Raw genomic sequence first — 26052 nt, forward strand, 5'->3', positions numbered from 1 at the left:
GCTCTGGTCGGTGTGGACTAGGTAGACCAAAGAGCCTGTCTCTGCACTGGATCTCTAAATTAAACTAAACTCAATGTCAAGTGACCCCCACCACGCCACTGACGACCAGTTGAACTACTTAAACTCAGATCTCTGTAATCCCAACCATAGATTCCTTGCCTCTCCGCCTTTAACATAACTTACCTCATTGATCAAGCTTTTGCTCATCTGCTTCCTGCCACATATTAAATCAGAATTTGCCAGAGAGGATTCATGATAATTTCAACAGACCTCTTGCCAATGCTACAGCAATCTGCACAGTGAGATCACAGTCAGAGGTGAAATGGCAGAGTAGAAACAAACATCATCTATTCATCGCTCCAATTCTAAAAGTTAAAATGAATCCTGGTAATCTGTAGCGTGATCTTTTCCAATAGTTTTGTAACTCTGTACTCTGGTGGCCTTTCAAGAGACCATTCTTTCTGTACATATCTGTTTAGTTTAGTTTAGTTTAGTTTAGAGATACAGCGCAGAAACAGGCCCACCGAGTCCGTGCCGGCCAGCGATCCCCGAACATTAACAATATCAGACACACACTGGGGACAATATACAATCAGTGATGGAAATGGGGGGGGGGGGGGGTAAGCAGGGGGACCGCATTCCCCTAGTTTCCAGTTTCCATCCTTTTTTTTTTTTTTTTTAAATTTTTTTTAATTTGTTTATTTTATTAGAAGTTAATACAGTACAAAACAATACAGTGGCACCTAATTTTAGATGGCAACTATGTCATACCGTAATCCATTCTATGTACAACCTCTAGTTTTATGTTATGAGAAGGAAGTAAGCAAGACAAGAAAAAGAAAACAATAGAAAGGGGAAAAAGTGGAAAAATAGATGGTAGAGTATAGAAAAACGTGAAGTGTGTATATAAAAAATAAAAAAATAAAATAAAAAAGAAAAAGTGGAAAGTAGAAATAGAAGAGAAGGTCCCTTAAAAGAGAATTTTTCAAATCTATATTCGGAGATGTAAATCTATCCACGTCATGAACTGAAATCAGCAATCCTTATGGTACCGCTGCATCACATGATTCCAAAAAGTCGATGAAAGGAGACCAACTCCTTAAGAATTGAGGTACGCAGGGGGACGGCATTCCCCTAGTTTCCAGTTTCCATCCTGCGTGTGAATTCGCAGCTTTATCCTGCTCAAAGACGGACAAAAACAATGGTCATAGAGCGGAATATGTGACATTTCGGGTCGAGACCCTTCTTCAGACTGACAGTCAATGGTAAGGGAAGCGGGAGGTATAGGCATAGCTTCCATTCATTTGTCCTTAGTACCGTCTATATCTCTTGTTCCTCTTTCCCCTGACTCAGTCTGAGGAAGGGTCTCGACTCTCACCTATTGATCGGTGCTTTCGTCTGTCTGTCCGCTTCTCCCCTCAGACTCCGCCAAACACACACACACACACACGCAGCATGTCCGGCGGATCGGTGCGGGCTGAGACCTGGAGCAGGGCAAAGGATCACATCAGACGGGTCATGGCAGCTGTCGAAAACATACAGAAATGGTAAGGGGGAAATTAAAAAAACACCTGAAGGAAATAGATGTTTAACAAAAAAAAGGGGGCGTGTCCATGTAGGAGGGAAGTGGGGGGGGGGGGGCTTAAGCTGATTGGACCAACGGGGGCCCCACCAAAGAAGCTCTGCTCTAAGATCTTTGGGCCCCACGCCAGAGTAATCTACTCTCGGCTCAGGTAGATCTACCCCGGGTGGAGGGGGTAGAGAGGGGTGGAGCGAGAGTAGAGGGGTGGAGGGCGTGTGAGGGGGAAATGGAGAAGGTCGTTCCCTCACGGTCCCGGGGCAGCGCTCCCGCCCCTACAGTCGCCGTGCTTCGCGCACACAGCCCCGGCTCCCCCTCTCTCTCCCCCCGGGAAGTTGCGGTGAACAATACAGGGAGGGCCGGGCCAGGGGTTGGAGCAACGTTTACAAACCTCGGCCTCTGTTCATACCCGCTCCATCCGCCGGCCCTCTTCTTCCCTTCTCTCCTCCCCTTCTATCTCTCCATTCCCTTCTTCCCTCGCTCCCTTCCCTCCCGCATACCTCTCTCTCTTCCCCCTTCTCTCCTTCCCTCCCTCCCCTCTTTCTCTCTTTCCTCTCTCTCTTTTCCCTTTTCTCCTTCCCTCCCTCCCTTCTTTCTCTCCTTCCCTCCCTCCCCCCTCTCCCTCCTCTCCTTCCCTCCCACACACACACATAACGCACAGACAACTAACACACACACATCACGCACAGACAACGAACACACACACACACAACTAAGTTAGGATGGGGTAGAAGCCCAAAGGGTAGGATGGGGCTGAAGTCCAAAATTTAATGCCTGGACTGGTTTTTCACTAAAGGTTATTGGTTTTCCAGGATCTAGTTAAATTTTATTTTTCATTTCACAGTCAATAAAAGAAGTGGTAATGTAACAAGGGGTATTTCAGAGGTGATCTACACATTTTGTTTGTTACTTGTAGGCTTACATGTATGTAATTTTATATTAAAATGTAGCTTAGATCTGTTTGGTCCATTAAATCGCAGGCACTTTTTAAGCGCACATTTTGATTACTTTCCATTCTACCATAGAGATATAAAGTCTATAATAGTCTTAAAGGAAGGGACATCAGCCCCGGGAGAGGTGGGGAACCACGAGTGGCAGTGGTGACTTATTTAAAGACAGGGACGAACACAGAGTAGGACACTATTAAATGTACAGTCACTGAGAATATACGAAGGTTATGTTCTGGGTGCTTTTTTTAATAATAAAGTTCATTTTTTGTAGTACAAAATTTCACCGACATTGCACAAGCTAAGTGTGTGAGGACTTTCCAATTTCTGAGTGATTGCAGTAGCAACATCAATTGGGGCGTCAAAACTTGGCAACTATTGCATATTGACTCAGTGCGCTGTTCCCATTCATTCTGTACTTAATCAGGCATTGTACATATGTATGGCAATAATCTTATTGATCCGAATGCAAGAAAATAATTTCATTGTACTTTAGTACACTTATAATAAGAATGATTGAAGCCCTTCCTGGTGCATCTCAACTGACTCACGAGGTCTATAGCTCAACAATACATTTGAAATATTCATTCCTTCCACTTGTGGGATAACACAGCTGTGATTGCAACGGACTCGAAGAAGACTTGTAGGCTTACATGTATGCAATTTTATATTAAAATGTAGCTTAGATCTGTTTGGTCCATTAAATCGCAGGCACTTTTTAAGCACACATTTTGATTACTTTCCAATCTACCATAGAGATATAAAGTCTATAATAGTCTTAAAGGAAGGGAAGGTGAATAACTCTTTGAAAACCAAGGAGAAACATTTAAAGAAAGAGAAAAAGCAGATGTAATCTGAACTCATTACGGCAATGATAATATCCATATTCCTATACAGGGACACATGACAATAAACTCACTTGAACTTGAACTTGAACTTGCTGCTTATTTTTTAATAGGACAATTGCTGCTAATTTAGAAAAAGTGCATTAAAAACATAGAAGCAGTAGCGTTTTCAATATTTTGGTATTTTCATACATCATCAGGAATTTATAATGGAGATGGAGGAATTTCTTTGGTCAGAGGGTGGTGAATCTGGAGTTCATTGCCACGAATAGTTGTGGAGACTATGTCATTGGGTATTTTTTAAATGGTTCTTGATTAGTAAGAGCTTCAGGTGTTATGGGGAGAAGGCAAGAGAATGAGGTTGAGAGGAAAAATTGATCAGCCATGATTGAATTGCAAAGCAGATTAGATGGAGTGAATGGCCTTATTCTCCTCGTATATCTTCCAGGAATTGCTGTTCCTTCATTGTCCATGGTTTAAAATATCAGTTCCTCATCAACAAAACAGAGTTTAACTGCATCACATGGATTAGAAAAGGTTAAGGGAATCAGTCACCCCAGGTATTAAGGGCGATAACAGGGAAATTACTGCCAACTGTGGGATGATGTACACATCCCAGAAAATAATAGAAAGTGCACAAACCAAAGAGTTTCTTTGGGAAAAGCATTCACTGAACCTTTTATGCAGATAGGCAAGAAAAAAAATCAATCCTTTGGAATAATTTTAATGGAAGTTAGATCAGTGTTATACACTTAATGCCTTTGATCAAAATGCAGTATTGTGTCTTCATCAAGATGATAAAATTACAAGACAAATAATGGAGGGTCGAGATGGCCTGTTTTCGTGCTGTAATTGTTATATGGTTATATGGTTATGCACAGATATACATGACCAATATGCGACACAAGTATTTTAAAAGGAATATGGATATTATCATTGCCGTAATGAGTTCAGATTACATCTGCTTTTTCTCTTTCTTTAAATGTTTCTCCTTGGTTTTCAAAGAGTTATTCACCTTATTTTCAAATAGTTATCCATCTTATTTTTAATTATTTTGTTGGCTCTGCTTCCATCTTCATTTGCATGTTTCACCTGTTTAATGTAAAATAATGTTTTAATCTCTTATCTCAAGTACTTTGGTTCCTTAGTCAATAATTAATGGTGGTTGTTCTGGAAACCTAATTATGTTGCGCATGGTTGTCATAAGCAAATCTATATAACTAAAAGTCTAATCATGACCACTTCCTGTTGTTCTGTATATTGATTTTAGTAAAAACGCTGCCACTTACGGCTGTGATTTTTGGCCATCTTACTCAGAGTCCCCCTCCGCTGCACAGGACAAGAGGATTTTTCCCATCGATGAAAAATAAACGAGTTATTAGTGTTTAAAAAATGTTGAGATTCTCTCTCCTGAAGGACACGCCGCTTCTGGAGGGACTATAAAATCCAGAAGTGTTGAGTGCCTCAGTTAGTCTCTGCAAGATGGGGGCGTGAGAGGGTCACGCCTCTCAGTCTGAGCTGTGAATAACACTGAACACAAGTCTACTAAACTGTGAGTGGTTTTACTGACCTGTCAGTGCCCTTAATGTGGTTTGAAAATATATTTTGGAAATGCTAAAGCTGTGTTGCCTTTGGTTTGGAAATGCTAAAGCTGTGTTGCCTTTGGTTTGGAAATGCTAAAGCTGTGTTGCATTTGGTTTGGAAATGCTAAAGCTGTGTTGCCTTTGGTTTGGAAATGCCAAAGCTGTGTTGTCTAATTAAAGTTGCCTTGCCAAATTAAAGTTGCCTTGCCAAATTAAAGTTGCCTTGCCAAATTTTAGTTGCCTTGCCTAATTAAAGTTACCTTGCCTAATTAAAGTTACCTTGCCTAATTAAAGTTGCCTTGCCTAATTAAAGTTGCCTTACCTTCTATATAATTAAAAGTCTAATCTTGACCACTTCCTGTTTGCGCTTTATATTGATTTTAGAAAAAAAACGCTACCATGTAGAGCTGTGATTTTTGGCCATCTTACTCAGAGTCCCCCTCCGCTCATCAAGTGCAGAGGATTTTTCACATCGATGAAAAATAAAAGAGTTATTAATGTTTAAATAATGTTGAGATTCTCTCTCCTGTCAATCATGCCATGAAGGCCATGCCCCGTCTGGTGTGAGGGGGAGGGACTATAAAACCCAGAAGTGTGGGCGTGGCTCTGCAAGATGGAGGAGGGAGAGGTCATGACTCCTGTCTTTAGTGGCCTTGCACCCTGCTTGAAATGGTATGGAACTACTTGAATTTGGTGGCCTTGCACCCTGCTTCAAGTGGTAAGAAACTGCACTTGAATTTGGTGGCTTTGCACCCGGCTTGAAATGGAATTTCAAGGAATAGCCGTGAGTCAACTGCCAGCCCACCAGCCATGAGTGAGTGAGCTGCCAGCACAACAGGCTTGAGTGACTGAGCCGCCAGCCCAAGAATCCATTTGGCCTACAATGTCCATACTAGCCATCTGGAAACCAGTCCCTTCAGCCCACAACACTCATACTAGCGCTCCAGAGAGCCCCCCTTCTGGCCACCAATACTGGAATTGGTGGAAAGGTGGAATATTGCGTTGGGGAACCAGCCCTCCCATGTGATGCTGGGACCCAAAGGGTCCCACTTAGTCTAGTAAGGTATAAAATTTATTTGGACCACAGCACATTAATTACTGGGAAGTAATTAAGAAAGTTGAGGAGCGACCTCATTGAAACTTACGAAATAGTAAAAGGCCTGGATAGAGAGGATGTTTCCACCAGTGGCAGGGTCTATGACCAGAGGGCACAGCCTCAGAATAAAAGGATGTACCTTGAGAAAGCAGGTGACGAGGAATTTATTTCATTAGAGGGTGGAAAATCTGTGGAATTCATTGACATACACGGCTATGGAGGCCAAGCCATTGGGTACTTTTAAAGCAGGGATTGACAGATTCATGAATTAATACCAGTCAAGAGTTATGGGGAGAAGGCAGTAGAATGGGGTGAGAGGGAAAGATAGATCAGCCGTGATTGAAAGGGCTCGCAGGGCCAAATGGTCTCTGTCTGCTCCTAAAACTTATGAATACTTAGTTCTGAACATCTTTTCCATGCCATGTCCTTGGTCAAAACACATTCCCTAAATTGAAGTTACAAAAGTCAGAGCCAACATCTCCCCAGCCTAATCAACCATTTGTAAGTGTATCATGTTACCTTCTTCTTTTGACATTTAAAACTTGTGTTTTTAAAACTTGGTGTTTGTTTTCATGTAATAGTTTTGGCAACCTGCTCTCAAAATGTTCAGATTATTACACTGAAACACAAGTGCCTTATGCCCCTGTCCCACTTGGGAAACCTGCACGGAAACCTCTGGAGACTTTACGCCCCACCCAAGGTTTCCATGCGGTTCTCCCGGAGGTTTTTGTCAGTCTCCCTACCTGCTTCCACTACCTGCAACCTCCAGCAACCACCTGCAACCTCCGGGAACCGCACAGAAACCTTGGGTGGGGCGCAAAGTCTCCAGAGGTTTCCGTTCAGGTTTCCTAAGTGGGACAGGGGCATTAATCTCAGCTCATTTCAGTTTTCAGTTTATTCCTTCAGTTATCTATTTCTTTCTTTCTCTTTCAATCACGATGCATCAATCTACATTTCTCTTTATATAACATTTCATTTGTGAGCCCAGCCAAATTAATGGCTAATTCTAGATTTTGCAAAATCTCTCCATGATCAAGTGCTTTGCAGCCAATGATACAGTTTTAGATGAATATAAATAAAAGATTCACTGAAAAGCAGTGCCATCTGTACTGAATTTGTACGATCACACAAGTTCCCCCCCCCCCCGACCTTTGGTTTTCTCCCACACTCCAAAGAGGTACAGGTCTGTTGGTAAAATTGGCGGTATAATTGTAAATTGTCCCTAGTGTGTAGGATAGTTAATGTACGGGGATCGCTGGCCAGTACGGACTAGGTGGGCCAAAGGGCCCGTTTCCATGCTGTATCTCTAAAACTAAAACATAATTGGGATGAGTTCACTAAATAATTTGCGCCTAAAGCCATTTTGAAAGTTTTGTAGCACAAACATAATATTCAAACTTGTTCCACAATTCCTGGTCATTATTTCTCACCAATATCTTTAAATAAATAAAGCTTTCATCTTTCAAATGACTTTACTCTCTTCTCAAATCTGTTCTCAGTTTCCATGTGCAGGACCAAAGAATTAATGGTGGTTCTCCCTCGTCTGAAGAAGGGTTGCAAACCAAAATGTCGCCTATTCATGGTCTTCAGAGATGCTGCCTGACCCGTTGAGTAACTTCCACATTTTATGTCTTTTTTGGCATAGCAGCATCTGCAGTTCCTTCCGTCTACAACGGTTGTCTCATGGGACTTGGTTTAGTTTAAAAATACAGTGTGGAAACATAGAAACATAGAAAATAGGTGCAGGAGCAGGCCATTCGGCCCTTCGAGCCTGCACCGCCATTCAATATGATCATGGCTCATCATCCAACTCAGTATCCTGTACCTGCCTTCTCTCCATACCCCCTGATCCCCTTAGCCACAAGGGCCACATCTAACTCCCTCTTAAATATAGCCAATGAACTGGCCTCAACTACCTTCTGTGGCAGAGAGTTCCAGAGATTCACCACTCTCTGTGTGAAAAATGTTTTTCTCATCTCGGTCCTAAAGGATTTCCCCTTTATCCTTAAACTGTGACCCCTTGTCCTGGACTTCCCCAACATCGGGAACAATCTTCCTGCATCTAGCCTGTCCAACCCCTTAAGAATTTTGTAAGTTTCTATAATGGGCCTTAGGCCCATCGAGTCTGCACTGAACACGATCACTCGTACACTAATTCTATCCTACACGCTTTGGACAATTTACAGAAGCCAATTAACCTACAAACCTGTACATCTTTAGAAGCTGGGAGGAAACCAGAGCACCCGGAGAAAACCCACGTGGTCACAGGGAAAACGCAAAAACTCCATGCAGACGGCACCCGTAGCCAGGATCCAACCTGGGTGTCTGCCGCTATAAGGCACTGTCCTGTGCATGGCTGCCCAGCCAGCAGCTGTCTGTCTCTTCATCTTTTTTCTTTTTTTTATAGTTAGTTAAGTGTTTTGTTTGGAGGTCCAAACTTTTTTATGTGGGGGGTGGGGGGGGGGGGGGGGGGGGGGAGGGGGAAACTACCTTTCAGGGTCCCTACCTGGTCGGAGAGGCGGCTTTTCTCCGGGCTGCAGCTTCGACCCGTCCTCGCGGCCTACCAGCGGGCCTGGAGCGGCGTTTCCTGTCGGGGACCGCCCAGTACCACGGCTTCGGTGGCGGCACAGCGCTGGAGTGCTATCGCGGAGCGGGCGATGGGGGCTCTGAGCAAGGTGGCCAAAAATGACGGCCGTAGGTGGCGGCGTTTTCTCGGAAATCGCAGCACAGATGGCCAAAACCGGTCAAGAACAGACTTTTAGTAAGATAGATAAAGTACCTCAAAATAACAAACTGTTAGTTAAGAGTTAAGCAGCCATAAAATATTATTCAGATCAGATCAGATCAGAATGCTTTATTGTCATTGCATGTGTCACATACAACGAGATTACTGTGTCTCTCCATTTAAAAGAACTTCAAACATTCACATACTCATACTTTTTACACTCCCTCCCTCCCCAAACCCACCCATGGATTCACATTTACATAAATTAACACTCTCTCCCACCCCCCCCTCCTTCCCCATAACCCGCTCCCGAGACAGAGTTCAGTTCCAAGATTGCTGATGGGTAAAAGCTGTTCTTGAGTCTGGCAGTGCGTGACTTTAGCGACCTGTACCTTTTTCCTGAGGGCAGCAGTGTGAAAAGGTGGTGACAAGGATGTGTAATGTCTTTCACGATATTACAGGTCCTGCTGCGGCATCTGGAATGGTAAATGTCCTCCAGAGGGGGCAGGGGGAGTCCAATGATACCCTGGGCAGTTTTTATCACCCTCTGGAGAGCTGCTCTGTCAGCTGCTGAACAGTTCCCAAACCAGGCAGTTATGCAGTAAGTCAGTATGTTTTCTACCGAACAGCAGTAGAAAGACTCCAGCGGTTTAGCAGACAGATGGGCCTTCCTCAGTGTTCTGAGGAAGTAAAGTCTCTGTTGCGTCTTTTTTACAACTGCAGCAGAGTTCACAGACCATTTAAGATCCTCACTGATGTTGATCCCCAGAAATTTAAAACTAGGCACCCTCTCCACCTCTTCGCCCCCTATCTCCAGTGGCCTGAGCTCTGCTCTATGTCGCCTGAAATCAGTGATGGTCTCCTTTGTCTGTTTAGTGTTCAGAGAGAGATTGTTGTGAGCACACCACTCAGAAAGTCTGTGCACCTCCTCTCTATAGGCGACCTCGTTCCCATTTGAAATGAGCCCCACCACGGTTGTATCGTCCGCAAATTTTATGATCCTATTTGCGGGGTGATGGGGCAAGCAGTCATGTGTGTATAGAGCGTAGAGGAGCGGACTGAGCGCACACAGCCCTGTGGTGCTCCTGTGCTGAGGGTCAGGGATGTCGAGGTGTAGGGTCCAAGTCTCACCGTCTGTGGGCATTCACTGAGAAAGTCCAATATCCACTGACACAGTTGACTGCTGAGGCCAAGGTCTAGCATTTTTGTGATCAGCTTGCTGGGTATGATTGTATTAAAAGCTGAGCTGTAATCAACAAAAAGCATCCTGACATAAGACCCCTTCTCCTCTAGGTGTTGTAGTGCAGCATGGAGGACAGTGTTTATGGCATCCTCTGTAGATCTATTAGCCCTATATGCATACTGGTGTGGGTCGAGTGAGGGGGGGGGAAGAGATAATTTAAGGTGACCTAGGACCAGCCTTTCAAAGCACTTGGAGACTACAGATGTAAGAGCAACGGGCCTGTAGTCATTGAGGGAGTTGACGTTTGTCTGCTTGGGCACCGGGATGATAGTGGTGGTTTTCAGGCACGCTGGCACGGAGGAGTGTGCTAGGGAAAGGTTATAAATGTCTGTGAATACCCCAGCGAGCTGGTGAGCACAGTCCCGGAGTACCCTGCCTGGGATCTCATCCGGGCCAGCAGCCTTACTAGCATTAACAGTTCTCAGGGCCCGCTTTACCTCCTCTAACTGGAGGGTAAGTGTCTGGTCAGCAGGGTCCAGTTGGAGAGAGGTTCTTTCATTCGGACCTCTCTCGAAATTGCAAGTTGCAAGTTTAATGCAAGAATTACAAACACTTTTATTCATTTAGTTTAGTTCTTGTTTCCATACTTGTAACCAACCCCTTCAGCCCAGTGTGCCCAAGTTGATCGTTGATCACCCATTCACAATAGTTCCATGTTATCCTACTTTCCCATCAAACCCCTGCACACCTGGGCCAATTTTACAGAGGCCACCTAACAGCTAATTGAGCTGGCGAAATAGCCCAGGTAAATATTAAAAGAGTAGGTTAGAAACATACTGTGAGAAATGATTGGGTAAAATGACATTGTTTTTTTTTCTGAACACTGGAGGTTGAAGGAAGAATTGAGGTATGTATACTAAGGAACCTATACAAAGTAACAAGGAAATACATATTTCCATAGGTTGAATGTTAATAATCATAGGGAATTGAATGAAAGTAATTGGTTGAAAAAAACTCAGGGAAGAATGGGAAACATATTTTCACTCCCAATTGTGATAAGCACATGAATTGTCTCTCTGAAAGTGCAGCAGATGCAGGAACTTGTTTAAAGATGATTTGGATGTGTTCTGCAAGAACTAGATCACAGGGCTATGGGCCTAGTGCTGATAAGAGGATTTAGGTTGGATTGCACTTCACTGATTGGCATAGACTCAATGGGTTAAATAGTCTCCAGGTTGTAAATTGCCTGAGGTTTATAAGAACGAACCAGGTTAAATTAGCTGCCTTCTTGATCTGCAAGAAATAGCAAGTCTGGCAAGTAAAAAGGAGAGACAGATGTTATTGCCCCATTTAAGATGTGCACAAAAGGATGGAGTTAAGAAGTTGCAATCGAATATGGGTAAACACTATATATGGTGATAACTGACAGTCTCAAGTAATAATAATAATAATAATGGATGGGATTTATATAGCGCCTTTCTAATACTCAAGGCGCTTTACATCGCATTATTCATACATTCCTCAGTCACACTCGGTGGTGGTAAGCTACTTCTGTAGCCACAGCTGCCTTGGGGCAGACTGACGGAAGCGTGGCTGCCAATCTGTGCCTACGGCCCCTCCGACCACCACCAATCACTCACACACATTCACACACATTCACACACAGGCAAAGGTGGGTGAAGTGTCTTGCCCAAGGACACAACGACAGTATGCACTCCAAGCGGGATTCGAACCGGCTACCTTCCGGTCGCCAGCCGAACACTTAGCCCATTGTGCCATCTGTCACCTTGTGACAAGATAAGCTAGCTGGATGATATTCTGGGAAGTTGGAGTGAGCAAGAAAGCTGCAAGAGAGGCAGGACTGTGACGGGTATTAGTTGAGGAGGCCGGATATTAAAATAAAAATGCGAAGCAACTATTCCATCCTTTTAGTTTAGAGATATAGTGCGGAAACAAGCCTTTCGTCTCACCATGTAGCAATGTTACAAAATTTTGAGATTTAAAAAATCAAGTCTGTAATTTATCCCATCAGATAAAGCATAAAAATAAGTTTAATTTGACACCTAATTCACTTTCATATCTCAAGTATTTAAAAAGTTATGGCCATTTTCATACTGGGAAATGAGCATCTTGTTCCCTATTGATTTTCTATGGACATAACAAAAAAGCTGTGATCGTGAACAGTCAAAAGCCCATAACATTCTTAAAAATTAAGAGAACTGAATGAAATTTTCAGTTATCATAGATTGAAGCATTCTGAAACAAATATAAAATAATCTTACTTGGATGACCTGAAATTAAAGCATATAATTAGTTAGTTACCTAATTGTAGCTAATTTCAGACTTCAATTACTAGATCTAAACATCTATCCATTTCTTAATAAATGATTAACATTTTTAAATAGCCTAAATGTCCAAATAATATTCACAAATAATTCACAATAAAACATGATTTTTAAATCTCATTTACATTAATTTATAGGCCAAATGGAAGGAATTTAGTGTTTAATTGCTGTAAATAAATGCCCATTTAAATCAGCTTTCCAGTGGGTCCCTGTGGAACGCGCTGGTTTAGAACGTTCACATTGCGGTAAATTTGTGCCCCAAATGCCCAGAAAAATACTGCGCGATATAATGGGCCCAAATTGAGCTACTCGCAATATTAAACTTAGTATAAAGGGATCTTTAGAAGCCCTTTTTAATGTAAAAATATACAACCTAACTTCTGCTATTTGCTTTATGAGACCCTGCGGTTGCTGGCGGTCGTGGGTTTAGAGATTGATTTTTAAACTACTATAACTATTATTCAAGGCCTTTAAACCTAATAATAGCTTTTGCGACGGGGTCTATCAGCGATTTTTCGTTAATAATTAACTAGGCTGAACATTTTCGATTGGAACAGCTTAGAGAAAATCGCGTTTTAAACCCGCCCCCTCTAAACGGCGCCAAAATCGCGCATACCGCAGCGGCAGAACTTCAACGACGCTTCAGGTAGGCTTTGCAACATACCTACACCATGTCCGCACCGACCAGCGATCCCCGCACATTAACACTATCCTACACACACACACACTAGGGACAATTTTTCCTTTATAGAAAGCCAGTTAACCTACAATCCTGCACGTCTTTGGAGAGTCTTTGACATCTGAACGTCTCTTGTCACAGAATTTCTGTTTTAATTTCTGCTTTGCCTGTGTTCACCCATTACTAGCCATGCTTTGTCTTGGCTGTCCTCTCCACCACGTCCAGAGGTGCCATTCTAAGTGGCATTGGACAATCAGCAGTGTATCTGTCCTTCAGGTTAACAGAGAGTCCAACAGTTTGTGTAGGAAGGAACTGCAGATGCCGGTTTAAACCAAAGATAGACACAAAAAGCTAACAGCAGGACAGGCAGCATCTCTGGAGTGAAGGAATGGGTGACATTTCGGGTCATAACAAAACTTCCTGATTGAGAAAGAAACAATACACGAGTGACAAATCACAGGGTGGATTAGAATCAAATTAGTTACCTAAAGGAGGAATATAAATATGGAAAGAAATATTGACTTTAAACAAAATAAACGTTGGTCAAAAGAAAAACATAAAGTTCAAGTGTGTAGGAAGGAACTGCAGGTGCTGGTTTACACCAAAGATAGACACAAAATGCTGGTCTGAAGAAGGGTCCCGACCCGAAATGTCACCCATTCCTTCTTATAAAGTTTAAGTGATTGTCTCAGATTTTAAATTTACCAACCTTAAGTGAGATGATAAAATACAAACTTGTTTCCAGAAAATCAATTAGAGATCCAGTAAAAATAATCGATGCGTTATTTTTGTAACAAGACAAGCACACAGATGATTCAAAATGCAATTGGAGGTCAACTATCATCTCTTGATTAAATAATTTGCGAGACACAAAAATGTTTCTGTGCTGTGGGTCAAAGAACTGATGCATTTTGGCCAGCATTGGCTAATGGAGATAGATAATTGTTATTAGGTATTGAATAATTATCCTTTCACATTTTGGAAAGCTATAATGCTCAACTTCAGATCAGAACACAAACGCATAGGACAGAGTGTGTGAGAGGGTGGATAGCGTGTGACCTGGCAAAGCATTTGAATTTAATGAATGCTCTCTCCTCATTTCAGCCTGCATTATTCATTGATCGATTTTTGCAATCCCTTCTCTGGGGAGATTCAACCCCATCACCAGCAGTGATAGATATTCAATACTCTCGTACCTTTTCCATATGAATCAATACTTTCACTGTTCATAATTATTATACTAAACATTTTTACGGTGGCGCAGCGGTAGTGTTGATGCCTTACAGTTCCAGAGACAGGGGTTCGATCCAAACTACAGGTGCTGTCTGTTTGGAGTTTGTACGTGAACTGCATGGGCTTTCTCTGGATGCTCCGTTTTCCTCCCACACTCCAAAGACATACTGGCTAATTGGCTTGGTAAAATTTGCAAATTGTCCCTAGTGTGTGCAGGATAGTGTTAGTGTGCGAGGATCGTTGGTCAATACGGACTCAGTGGGCCGAAAAGGCTAGTTTACACACTATCTCCAAACTAAAATTTCTCCATGTATGCTTTGGGTGATTAAAGGTTTTTAAATTTAGTTTAGAGATAGTGTGGAAACAGGCCCTTCATCCCACCGCACCAACCAGCGATCACCCGTTCACTAGAGACAATTTACAGAAGCCAATTAACCTACAAACCTGCATGTCTTCGGGATGTTGGAGGAAAGCAGAGCACCCAGAGAAAACCCACGTGGTCCCAGGGAGAACATGCAAACTCTGTACATACAGCACCCGTAGTCAGTATCAAACCCAGGTCTCCAAGGCTGTAAGGCAACAACTCTACCGCTGTGCTACTGTGCTGACCTAAATACCCAAAATAATCGTGATTTGATTTGATTTAATTTGATTTTTTTAATTTTTTTTAAAAACACACTAGTTACAAAGATCAACGTGTTTGGCCAAATCTTAATTTACATTGGCACAATGCTTGTAATTTAGGATTTGTAGTTAAGTTTATGAAAAGATTAAGATATGAAAGCCTTGCTGAGATATGCTTTATTAAATGAGCCTGCACTCAGATTCATATTTCCTGATCTAATTAGTTTGAACATCACCTCACAATTATTGAACTTGGGTGGCCCTGCTCCCCTCAATCTATTGTGACTTGGTGACAGACAATTACTTTATTGAAGGTCTGTACTGATATATTATTTTCTTTGTGAGTTTCAAAGATTTTTAATCATGTTTTATAGCAAAACCTGTGGACAATATTTCTCATTTATGCTTCGTAGACTGGAGTTCAGCTCAATTTTGCTTTCATCGTAAATTCATTGACACCTTATTTTTTTTTAATGTCAATGTTGTCTGGATTAGGGAGGATTATCCACAAGGAGAAGTCTCTGGTGCCAGAGGTTGAGGGAGATGGATAGGGTAGACCGTCAGAACCTTTCTCCCAGCATGGAAATAATAATAATAATAATAATAATAATAATAATAATAATAAAGCTTTATTTCAGACACAGGTCCATATAACACATCATACAGTATAAGGAGATACAAAAATACATTAAAAATTGCATATTAGCCTATAAAATATACAAGCTATTGCACCAATGCCATCTTAGCCTAGAAGTGAATCTATAGCAGCTTTTCAGAGGGCTGACTAGGGCTTCAATTATGTGGTTCTCTGATTTGTCCAGGCGACACATAAAACTAAACATCAGCTGTCTTAAGAGTGCCTCACAGGTTGGCACTCTAGTGGACACAAACAATTGACTGGCACTTTGCCACCTAGGGACACGAAGCAGCAACCTCATTGCATCATTGTATGCTACCTTGAGCCTCTGCATACTCTTTTTCTTATAGTTAGACCACAATTGAGCAGTATATAACGGTGTGATGTAGGTTCTGAACAGGGAACACTTCACAGAGTCAGAGCACATAGAAAACTTCCTTATAAGCATGTTAGCTTGAAGATAAAATTTACAGCGCTGTCGGTAGAGGTCTTTGTCATCCGTCCAGTCATCGGATATGACATGACCTAGGTATTTAATTTCCTCACACACAGCAAAAGGACTGTCTGACAAATAAAAGGTCGGAAAAGTTGATTCCCTGTCCTCAGCGCTTCTAACTATCATTATGCGGCTTTTCTTAGCGTTATACTTTATGTCATAATCAAGGCCATACTGAGAGCACACCTTCAACATCTGCTGCAGCCCAGCACTATATGGACAGAGCAGGACCAGGTCGTCTGCATACATAAGATGATTAACAATAGTGTTGCCCACAAGACAGACAGTTTTTAACCTATTTAACTGATTTGATAATTCATCCATATAAACATTAAATAAAATAGGAGACAAAATTCCTCCTTGCCGCACTCCGTTACTAACACAGAATGGAGCAGATACAACATTGTCCCATTTAACCTGAAACGTTTGATGGGCATACCAAAACACTAAAATTCTCACTAAAAATTTAGGGGCACCTCTATCTAGCAATTTTACAAACAATTGTTCATGATTAATTCTATCGAATGCCTTGGACACATCAATAAAACATAGGAATACAGATGAATTCAGGCTTGTGTACCTGAACACAATCTCTTTAAGAGCATAGATACACACAGGTCAGTTCCACGTTTTCTTTTGAACCCAAACTGATTGTCAGTAGTAAGGACATACATTTCTAGCTTTGTTAACAGTATTCTCTCCAGTACTTTAGACAAGATACTGGCTAATGCAATAGGTCGATAATTGTCAATACTGTTGAGCTTACCAGCCTTGTCTTTAAACACAGGCACTAACATTACAGACATAAAAGCATTTGGCAGGACACCATGAACCAGACAACCATTAAAGCACATGGAAAGCAAAGGGCAGAGCTTATAGCTGGCATCTTTTAGATGTTCTGCAGTAATGCAGTCCATACCACAGGCTTTGTTGTTATCCAACATGTTAATGGCATCATAGACATCTGCTGCCCTAACTACCATATCTGCTGAGAGATCAATAAGTTCATGATTGATTCTAACTGGGTTACTTTTAACACAGTTAAAAAGGTTACGGTAGTGCTCACGCCAACTCTCAGCTATTTTTTCTGGGCTACTAACATCTTCAATGTCAGACGGTAGGGGTGTTTTATTGTTATTCATTACTTTGACTTCTTTCCAGAAGTTAGTAAGGTTGTTGTTCTGTAGCTTCCTGGCAAGCGAGTCTGCTCTCATTGTGTTTTCATTTTTCTTAATAAAACGAAGTGCATACTTAACTCTAGCATTTGTATGTTTTTCCATATCTATCAATACTCCCTGTCTAGGCCTACCTGCCTCTGACCAGAGTCTAAAGGCCTCTCTAGCCTCAGCGTACTACTCAGCCACAAACTCATTCCACCCAGGTCTGATGTTGGGTACCTTACATTTACTTTTACAAAAGGGATCACTGGAAGCATTGAGACATTTCACAATAACATCATACATGGCACAGAGTTGTTCAGCATGTTGCACGTCCTTACAATTCATATCTGAGCACATTAGGGCCTCTTGAGGCAGTGCAATATTATTTTAAAAACTGTCCGTTTGCAGTGAATATCCAGCCATAACCTCTCTGCTCAGTTTTGACCAGTCCAGTTTACTTGAGGAAGCAGCATTATTATTACTGGACAGCAGGGGTACATTCTCAACATTTAACCGTGCAGCAATAGGTATGTGATCAGAGGTGGCAAGTTCATAACAAATCTCCACCTTTTCCAGTGAGGCATGAGCATCAGCTGTGGTCACAATATGGTCTAACCAGGATGTTGTGTGCCACGCTTCACTAACATAGGTAAAACTTGTATCAGGCAACAGAGCTTTACTCGATAGAATTAGTTTAGACTCATTACAAAACTGCTGCAGGTGTGCTGCAAATAAAGATTTGCTATCTGACATGTCAGCATTAAAATCACCCATGACGTAGACACAAGATGAGCTGTTGTCCTCTATAAAGGACTGAATAAAAGCTAACCTGTTCAGAAACTCGTCCTCATGCTCATATGATTCATACGGTGTATAAACATTTAAGACAGTAAATTTCTTTCCATTATAATTACACTCTAGCCCTATGGCCCAGTCAACATTTAGACGCACCACCTTCACCAGTGAGTCATATTTGATGTTCCACAGTATAGCTACACCACCAGCTATCCTACCCCGAACCAGCCTCGTACTGAGGTCAGTAGTGGACTCTCCAGCCCCATGGAAGTTCATGTGTAGAGTGTTCAACTTATCCAGATCTTGTTTCGCCATCCAAGTTTCTTGCAGGCACAGAATGTCAAATTGGTCCAGCAGTGTGTCCACCACCAACCGTCTTGATCTATCAGTAGCAGAATGACCTACTCGCAAACCGCGAGTGTTGTATGAAGCAACATGCATTTAATGTGTTTTGTCGCTCCCTGCGGAACAGCTGGCCTTCATCCCGTCCTCACCCACAGATGCGACAGGCACCCCAGCATCGTTACCGTGCAGCAGCTCCTCATCCTGAGAGCGAGGGGCATCCTCTGGACCAGACGGGCCTCCGTCTGCTCCTCTAGGGCGACGAGGCTCATAGTAGCGTTGGACAAAAGACCCAGCGGGCCAAAGCTGCGGATCATACAGTTCCGCCACATCATTACATTCAGCGGTGACACAGAAGGAGCTGAATCTACTCTGTGTCCTCTCTATTTTTCTACATATCACTTCCCGACCCAGCTTCGTTTTTAAGTAGTCACTGAGAGTGTTGGCGTCTAAGCTGAGATCAAACTTTGTAGCAAATACCTTTACCATCTTTGTTTTGACAGCCAGTATATTGCTACCCACACCAGTCCCGATTATGCCGGTCTTCTTTCTCACATGCCTTGCTGGAGTTTTTACAGTGCGAGGTGTAGGGCGTCGATGGGCAGAGTTCTCAGGTACCTGCTTCAGTCGGCGCCCTTCCTTCACCACCATGCTCCACGGGGGAGTCTGCGTTCGTCCCAGGGCTGGATCTACAGGCTGGGCTGGTTGTCTACCGTCGGTCCCGCCAGGCGTTACTGTCAACCATCCATTAACCACAGAGGGAGTGCAGGGGGCAGGATCAGGGCCCGGCAGCTTCTCCAACACAGTCAAGGAAAGACCTGTCGCACTGGGCGCAGGGCCCGGTTGTATCTCCACAGCAGAGAGGCAGGCAGCCGAAAAAGTAGCGTCCGGGCCACAAGCCCCCTCCACAGCAGTCAGACGGCCGTCGAGTTTAGCAGAAACCTCCCGCAATGTTTTACAGGCAGCTACCTGAGTTCCCATAGTTCTTTTTAGGTAGTCAATGTCAGCATTGATTTCCTGCATTTTCCCGAGGAGCGCAGACACATCGATGTGTTTAAATGAGACGGGGGGTAATTCATCCAGGAAGTGCGATACAAATCTTGGGATCTCTTCACCGCACTCATTAAGCACTTGCAGGCACATTTTGACATTGTTAATGTCCTTCTTTTGTCCCCTGTAGGAGATCCGTCGTTTGTTGTGTGGAAAGAGCTCTGACAAAACTGCCTTTGAGGACTCAATCCGCTCGGAGCTGAAACTGCTCGTAACTATCGACACAATATCATCGTGGCTTAGTGTTCGCATTTTGACCATAATAAAGTTCAGCAATTCATCCTCGACTATGACTCTACCGTCTTCAGTATTGTAAATCTCCGGTTTAATTCGCGAAAACTCTTGAGAAAACTCTCCCACAGCACGCCGTGCTGCTGCACCGGCCGCCATTTAATGTCAAAGACTCGAGGGCGTAGCCTTTATAAATCAGAGCATTGAGTATAGAAGCTGGGATGTAATGCAAAAAAATTTCAAGGCGTTGGTGAGACCAAATCTGGAGTATGGGGTACAATTTTGGTAGCCCAATTATAGGAAGGATGTCAACAAAATAGAGAGAGTACAGAGGAGATTTACTAGAATGTTGCCTGGGTTTCAACAATTAAGTTACAGAGAAAGGTTGAATAAGTTAGGTCTTTATTCTCTGGAGCGCAGAAGGTTAAGGGGGGACTTGATAGAGGTATTTAAAATGATGAGAGGGATTGACAGAGTTCATGTGGACCAGCTTTTCCCTTTGAGAGTAGGGAAGATTCAAACAAGAGGACATGACTTCAGAATTAAGGGACAGAAGTTTAGGGGTAACATGAGGGGGAACTTCTTTACTCAGAGAGTGGTAGCGGTGTGGAATGAGCTTCCAGTGGAAGTGGTGGCGGCAGGTTCGTTGGTATCATTTAAGAATAAATTGGATAGGCATATGGATGAGAAGGGAATGGAGGGTTATGGTATGAGTGCAGGCAGGTGGGACTAAGGGAAAATAATTGTTCGGCACGGACTTGTAGGGCCGAGATGGCCTGTTTCCGTGCTGTAATTGTTATATGGTTATTGGAGTGAGAGGGGCAGAGTTTAAAACAGATGTGCAAGATGTTTTTTTTAAATCATAGGGATTTGGATGATGGAACCTGCTGCCAGGAGTGGTGGTGGAGAAGAATATGAAAGTGGCTTTTCAGAGGCTTTTGGATAGGCGCATGAGGATTGGGGAGGAAAGGGGTCATATGTAGCCAGATGTAATTACTGTATCTTGGCACAGACATGTGGGCTGAAGGGCTTGTTCCTGTGCCACACTGTTTTATGTTCTGCGCTCCTCATCGAGTTCAGCACGACTACTGTCCACTAAATCACATTGCATAGTTCTTTCAGTGAAACATCAAATTAAGGGACAGAAGTTTAGGGGTAACATGAGGGTGAACTTCTTTACTCAGAGAGTGGTAGCGGGGTGGAATGAGCTTCCAGTGGAAGTGGTGGCGGCAGGTTCGTTGGTATCATTTAAAAATAAATTGGATAGGCATATGAATGAGAAGGGAATGGAGGGTTATGGTATGAGTGCAGGCAGGTGGGACTAAGGGAAAAAAGTTGTTCGGCACGGACTTGTAGGGCCGAGATGGCCTGTTTCCGTGCTGTAATTGTTATATGGTTATATGGTTATCTTCAGTGCGGTGACAACTTCCATTTTGTGCGATTTCCTGAGGTTAGAAGTTGGAGCCTTCTCAGGGAGATGTCCGAGAACAGAGGGGAAGAAGTTGCTGGATCTGCTGGTATACGCTTTCAAATGTTTGCATCTTCTGCTCGACAGGAGTGTGGAGAAGATTAAATGATGGGGGTGAGAAATGTTCATGATTGTGTTGCTTACAGTTCTTCATGTGCTCATCTGGATTTGAAACCCAACATGAGTTTGTCTCCATTACCCATTCGAGCAGTGTTCCAGACCTCAAAACTCTTTGGGTGGAAACAAATCTTTCCACAGCAAACCTTAAATCCTTCTCCCCATTAATTTAAATTATACCTCTCCTTGTCATTCACCTCTCTGCTGCAGGATATGAAAAGACCCTTTGTTATTCTTGAGTAAAACTGCACCCAGCCTCTTTTACTCCAAACTGCCCCAACTTCCCCATCTCGTCTCACAGCTCGTGTCCCAACATTCTCACTAATACCCAATACCTTTTCCACTCTGCCTGTCATTGTCACATCTTCAAGTTCAAGTTCAAGTTCCTTTATAGGACAATGAAATTCTTGCTTTGCTTCAGCACAACAGAACATAGTAGGCATTGACTACAGAAACAGATCCGTGTGTCCATAGACCGTAATATAAATATATACACACATGAATAAATAAACTGATAAAGTGCAAATAACAGATAATGGGCTATTAATATTCAGAGTTTTGTCCGAGCCAGGTTTAATAGCCTGATGGCTGTGGGGAAGCAGCTATTCCTGAACCTGGTTGTTGCAGTCTTCAGGCTCCTGTACCTTCTACCTGAAGGTAGCAGGGAGATGAGTGAGTGGCCAGGATGGTGTGGGTCCTTGATGATACTGCCAGCCTTTTTGAGGTAGCGACTGCGATAAATCCCCTTGATGGAAGGAAGGTCAGAGCCGATGATGGACTGGGCAGTGTTTACTACTTTTTGTAGTCTTTTCCTCTCCAGCGCGCTCAAGTTGCCGAACCAAGCCAAGATGCAACCGGTCAGCATGCTCTCTACTCTGCACCTGTAGAAGTTAGAGAGAGTCCTCCTTGACAAACCGACTCTCCGTAATCTTCTCAGGAAGTAGAGGCGCTGATGTGCTTTCTTAATAATTGCATCAGTGTTCTCGGACCAGGAAAGATCGTCAGAGATGTGCACGCCCAGGAATTTGAAGCTCTTGACCCTTTCAACCATATGATATAAACGGGACTGTGGGTCCCCATCCTACTCCTTCCAAAGTCCACAATCAGTACCTTGGTTTTGCTGGTGTTGAGGGCCAGGTTATTGTGCTGGCACCATATGGACAGTCGCTCGATCTCTCTTCTATACTCTGATTCATCCCCATCAGTGATACGTCCCACAACAGTGGTGTCATCAGCGAACTTGATGATGGAGTTCACACTATGACCGGCTACGCAGTCATGAGTATAGAGTGAGTACAGCAGGGGGCTGAGCACGCAGCCTTGAGGTGCTCCCGTGCTCATCTCACCTGTAATGTTGTGCATGAACCACTCAGATGGACCTCCATTCTATTTCCAGTAAATGTGTTATAAATAGCAAGCTGTAATCCACATTTCCATACATTTTAATACCACATATTTATGAGGCTGGTACTATAACATCAATTAAAAGACATTTGGATTGGAAAGATTTGGGGGATCTGGGCTAGACGGGGCATCGTGATTAGCATAGACGAGATGGGCCGAGTGGTCTGTTTCCGTGCAGTGTGACTATGTTGCTTTTTTTTTTTTAAGTGTGTTGGAAATAACTTTACACCGAAGATAGACACAAAAAGCTGGGGTAACTCAACGGGACAGGCAGCATCTCTGGAGAGAAGGAATGGGTGACGTTTCGGGTCGGGACCCTTCTTCAGACTTTTGTCTTTAAGTGATCTTTAGGTGCTTTGGAGGCTTCCTGGCTCCTAACTTTGAGTAAACCTACTCAGTACAACATATAGTGCAACGTATAACTCTTGTACCCTCGGCTCTCCAACATACCATATAACCATATAACAATTACAGCACGGAAACAGGCCATCTCGGCCCTATAAGTCCGTGCCGAACAACTTTTTTCCCTTAGTCCCACCTGCCTGCACTCATACCATAACCCTCCATTCCCTTCTCATCCATATGCCTATCCAATTTATTTTTAAATGATACCAACGAACCTGCCGCCACCACTTCCACTGGAAGCTCATTCCACACCGCTACCACTCTCTGAGTAAAGAAGTTCCCCCTCATGTTACCCCTAAACTTCTGTCCCTTAATTCTGAAGTCATGTCCTCGATTGGCAATTTGTATTCTGTAGCCCGGACTCGGGGATATCTCTACTTTTGAAGCGAGAAAAGCTGTAATTGGGACATGACCGGGTGAGTTTTAAATCAGCGGCTCTGTTTTTGATATTCAGGTCTGCGATTTGACAAACCCCCTAAAATATGGGATTAAAACGAACAACGAAAGATGATTTCCTATTCCACAAAATGCTTGATGTTGTGGGTGCGGTCCGTTTGACTTTTGATCACCTTTGCAAATAAATGTGTGTGTGTTGCAGTGCGGAAAGGTTGAAGAGAGAGGTAGGGAGGACTTATTCCTCGAAGTCTGCCAGAACTGGATTTGTAGCATTATTGCCGATTGATGCTTAGGTGGCCGTTTGACCGGCCAGATGGTCAGAAGTGGAGGGGCACTGACGTTAGTTGCATTCGGGGAACGGGGGCTGTGCTTTATTAGACGGGCGGCTGCTACAGAAAGATGCAGCGCCAGGGCTGGTACAAATAGATGCAGCGCCAGAGCTGGTATAGACAGATGCAGCGCCAGAGCCGTTCCTCGGGACGATGAGGATTTGGTCTGGGATACGAATGGGTGACGCCGTGAGCCACCGGTCCCCCCGTCGCCCGGCTCCCACCATGTGGACCACGCAGGAGACGCCAGACTAAACATGTATCGCAACGCTTCGGAGAACATCACAGCGCCAGATACCATGGACGAGTTGGCCATCGCCTCGGCGTTTGGTACTATATTGTCCATCATGTACGTGGCCGGCGTGACGGGCAATGTATACACTCTGGTGGTGATGTGCCAGTGCATGAGATCCGCTGCCTCCGTCTACATCTCCATCATCAACTTGGCGCTGGCCGATCTCCTCTATCTCTCCACCATCCCATTCATCGTCTGCACCTACTTCGCCAAGACCTGGTACTTTGGCGACGTGGGCTGCAGGCTCCTACTGAGCCTCGACCTCCTCACCATGCATGCCAGCATCTTCACCCTCACCGTGATGTGCACCGAGCGCTACCTGGCCGTGGCCAAACCCCTGGAAACGGTGAGGCGCTCCAAAGGCTATAGGAAGGCCATGGCTGGGGCAGTATGGATGGTGAGCTTCCTCTTGGCCCTCCCGGTCATGAGCATGTTTAAAATGCAAGAGAGCAGGGTGGAGAACGGGGCCATCAAGCGGACCTGCGCCAGCACTTGGAGCCAGGAGTCTTACACTGTTTACCTGACTGTACTATTCAGCACCAGTATCCTGGCGCCGGGAATGGTCATCGGCTACTTGTACACACAGTTAGCAAGGACCTACCTGAAATCCCAAAGGAAGACGTTGGCAAAGAGCGAGAACAAGCAAGCGTCTAAACAGAGAGTGGTCCTCATGATCTTTAGCATCGTGGTCGTCTTCTGGGCGTGTTTCCTGCCTTTCTGGGTCTGGCAACTTATCCTTCTCTATTCCACCAGCCTCAACATGAGCCAGCGGACTGTAACGTGCATCAACTATTTCATGACCTGCCTGACTTACAGCAACAGTTGCATTAACCCCTTCCTGTACACGCTGCTCACCAAGAACTACAAAGAGTATCTGAAACAAAGGCACAAACAGTTCCAGCGATCAGGATCCACGTCGTTCAGACGAAACGCCAGCCTGCGGCGATCCATTAAATCCATCTCTTCGTGGAACCACAACAGCAACTCTTCCGAGACTGTGGGCATGGCTCATTTGAAAGGGTCGAAGTGACACTGTCCGTGTCTAAAATATAATGCTCGCTCAAGCCTTCAGGTAGGAATTTAAACATTGTCTGACTGTATCTTACTACACTGGGAACAATGTGAATAGCGAGCGGGGCTGCAAGCACCATTCAGACAGCACATGGAAGTTTGCAATTCACTCTACAATTGAATCGCATCGCTGCTGTTCATTACTATGGAGCGGTGCATTTATTTTTGCTGGTTAAACCAATGATTTTATTATAGCCCCTGAGCGTATGGATGTAAATTTAAATGAAATGTAAAACATCGTTAATCTTGGGAAATCGATCCACGTTTGTTACAATTTGTCCATTTTCTTGGATTGTAACACATTATAAATATGCTTTCAGCGCTTACACAGTTCATTGCTCGTCAAACCACTTCATTTACAGTAGATTCAAACAATGAGAAGGATTAATAAATCCCAGTTTAAGTAGCTACAAGGAACTGCAGATGCTGGTTTGCAACAAATAAAACAAAGTGCGGGAGTGACTCAGTTCTCGTCTGAAACGTTGCCTTTCTTCAGACTAAAACATGGCCTGTCCATGTCCTAAAGAGATGCTGCCTGATTTCCTGAATTACTCCAGCACTTGTGGGGTTTTTCCCCCCCTTATTGAAAATATTATTATTTGTAATTACATTTATTATACTTAATATCTAGACTATATCGGTGCATTGAGTCTTTTTGTAAACAAAATTCGGTAAAATAATTACATTTCCAGGGTTACAGGGAAAATATATCAGTGGGAATATTTAAAGTTTATTTGCCAAGTTAATTGAACTCTGAATATCGAAACAGTGAGCTGGGATTAGGTACAGTCATAACTGAAGAAAGATATTGTGGTAAATTTCGATTGCTAAAGGACTAAATTTAATACAGTCAACTTATTTGTGAGCCACATTAAATTAAACATAAAACTGCACTGTGGACATCTGATTATTACCTTCATTAATTTTCTGCGTTCAATGATTTCAATACAGCTCTGGTGAGACAGATTATAATTGGTAATAAAAACTGGGAATGGTTTTGTTTAAAGATACAGCATA

General features: G+C 43.4%; 1 protein-coding gene across 1 annotated transcript; it reads left to right on the forward strand.

Moving 5' to 3' along the window:
• Window positions 1-23926: 23926 nt before the first annotated feature.
• LOC116966291 (urotensin-2 receptor-like) lies at window positions 23927-24994 on the forward strand. Its single transcript, XM_033012408.1, has one exon. The coding sequence runs from the start codon at window positions 23927-23929 to the stop codon at window positions 24992-24994; it is 1068 nt and encodes a 355-aa protein (XP_032868299.1).
• The last annotated feature ends 1058 nt before the right edge of the window (window positions 24995-26052 follow it).

Source organism: Amblyraja radiata, chromosome 36, assembly GCF_010909765.2.
Source record: "Amblyraja radiata isolate CabotCenter1 chromosome 36, sAmbRad1.1.pri, whole genome shotgun sequence".
Classification (NCBI taxonomy): domain Eukaryota; kingdom Metazoa; phylum Chordata; class Chondrichthyes; order Rajiformes; family Rajidae; genus Amblyraja; species Amblyraja radiata.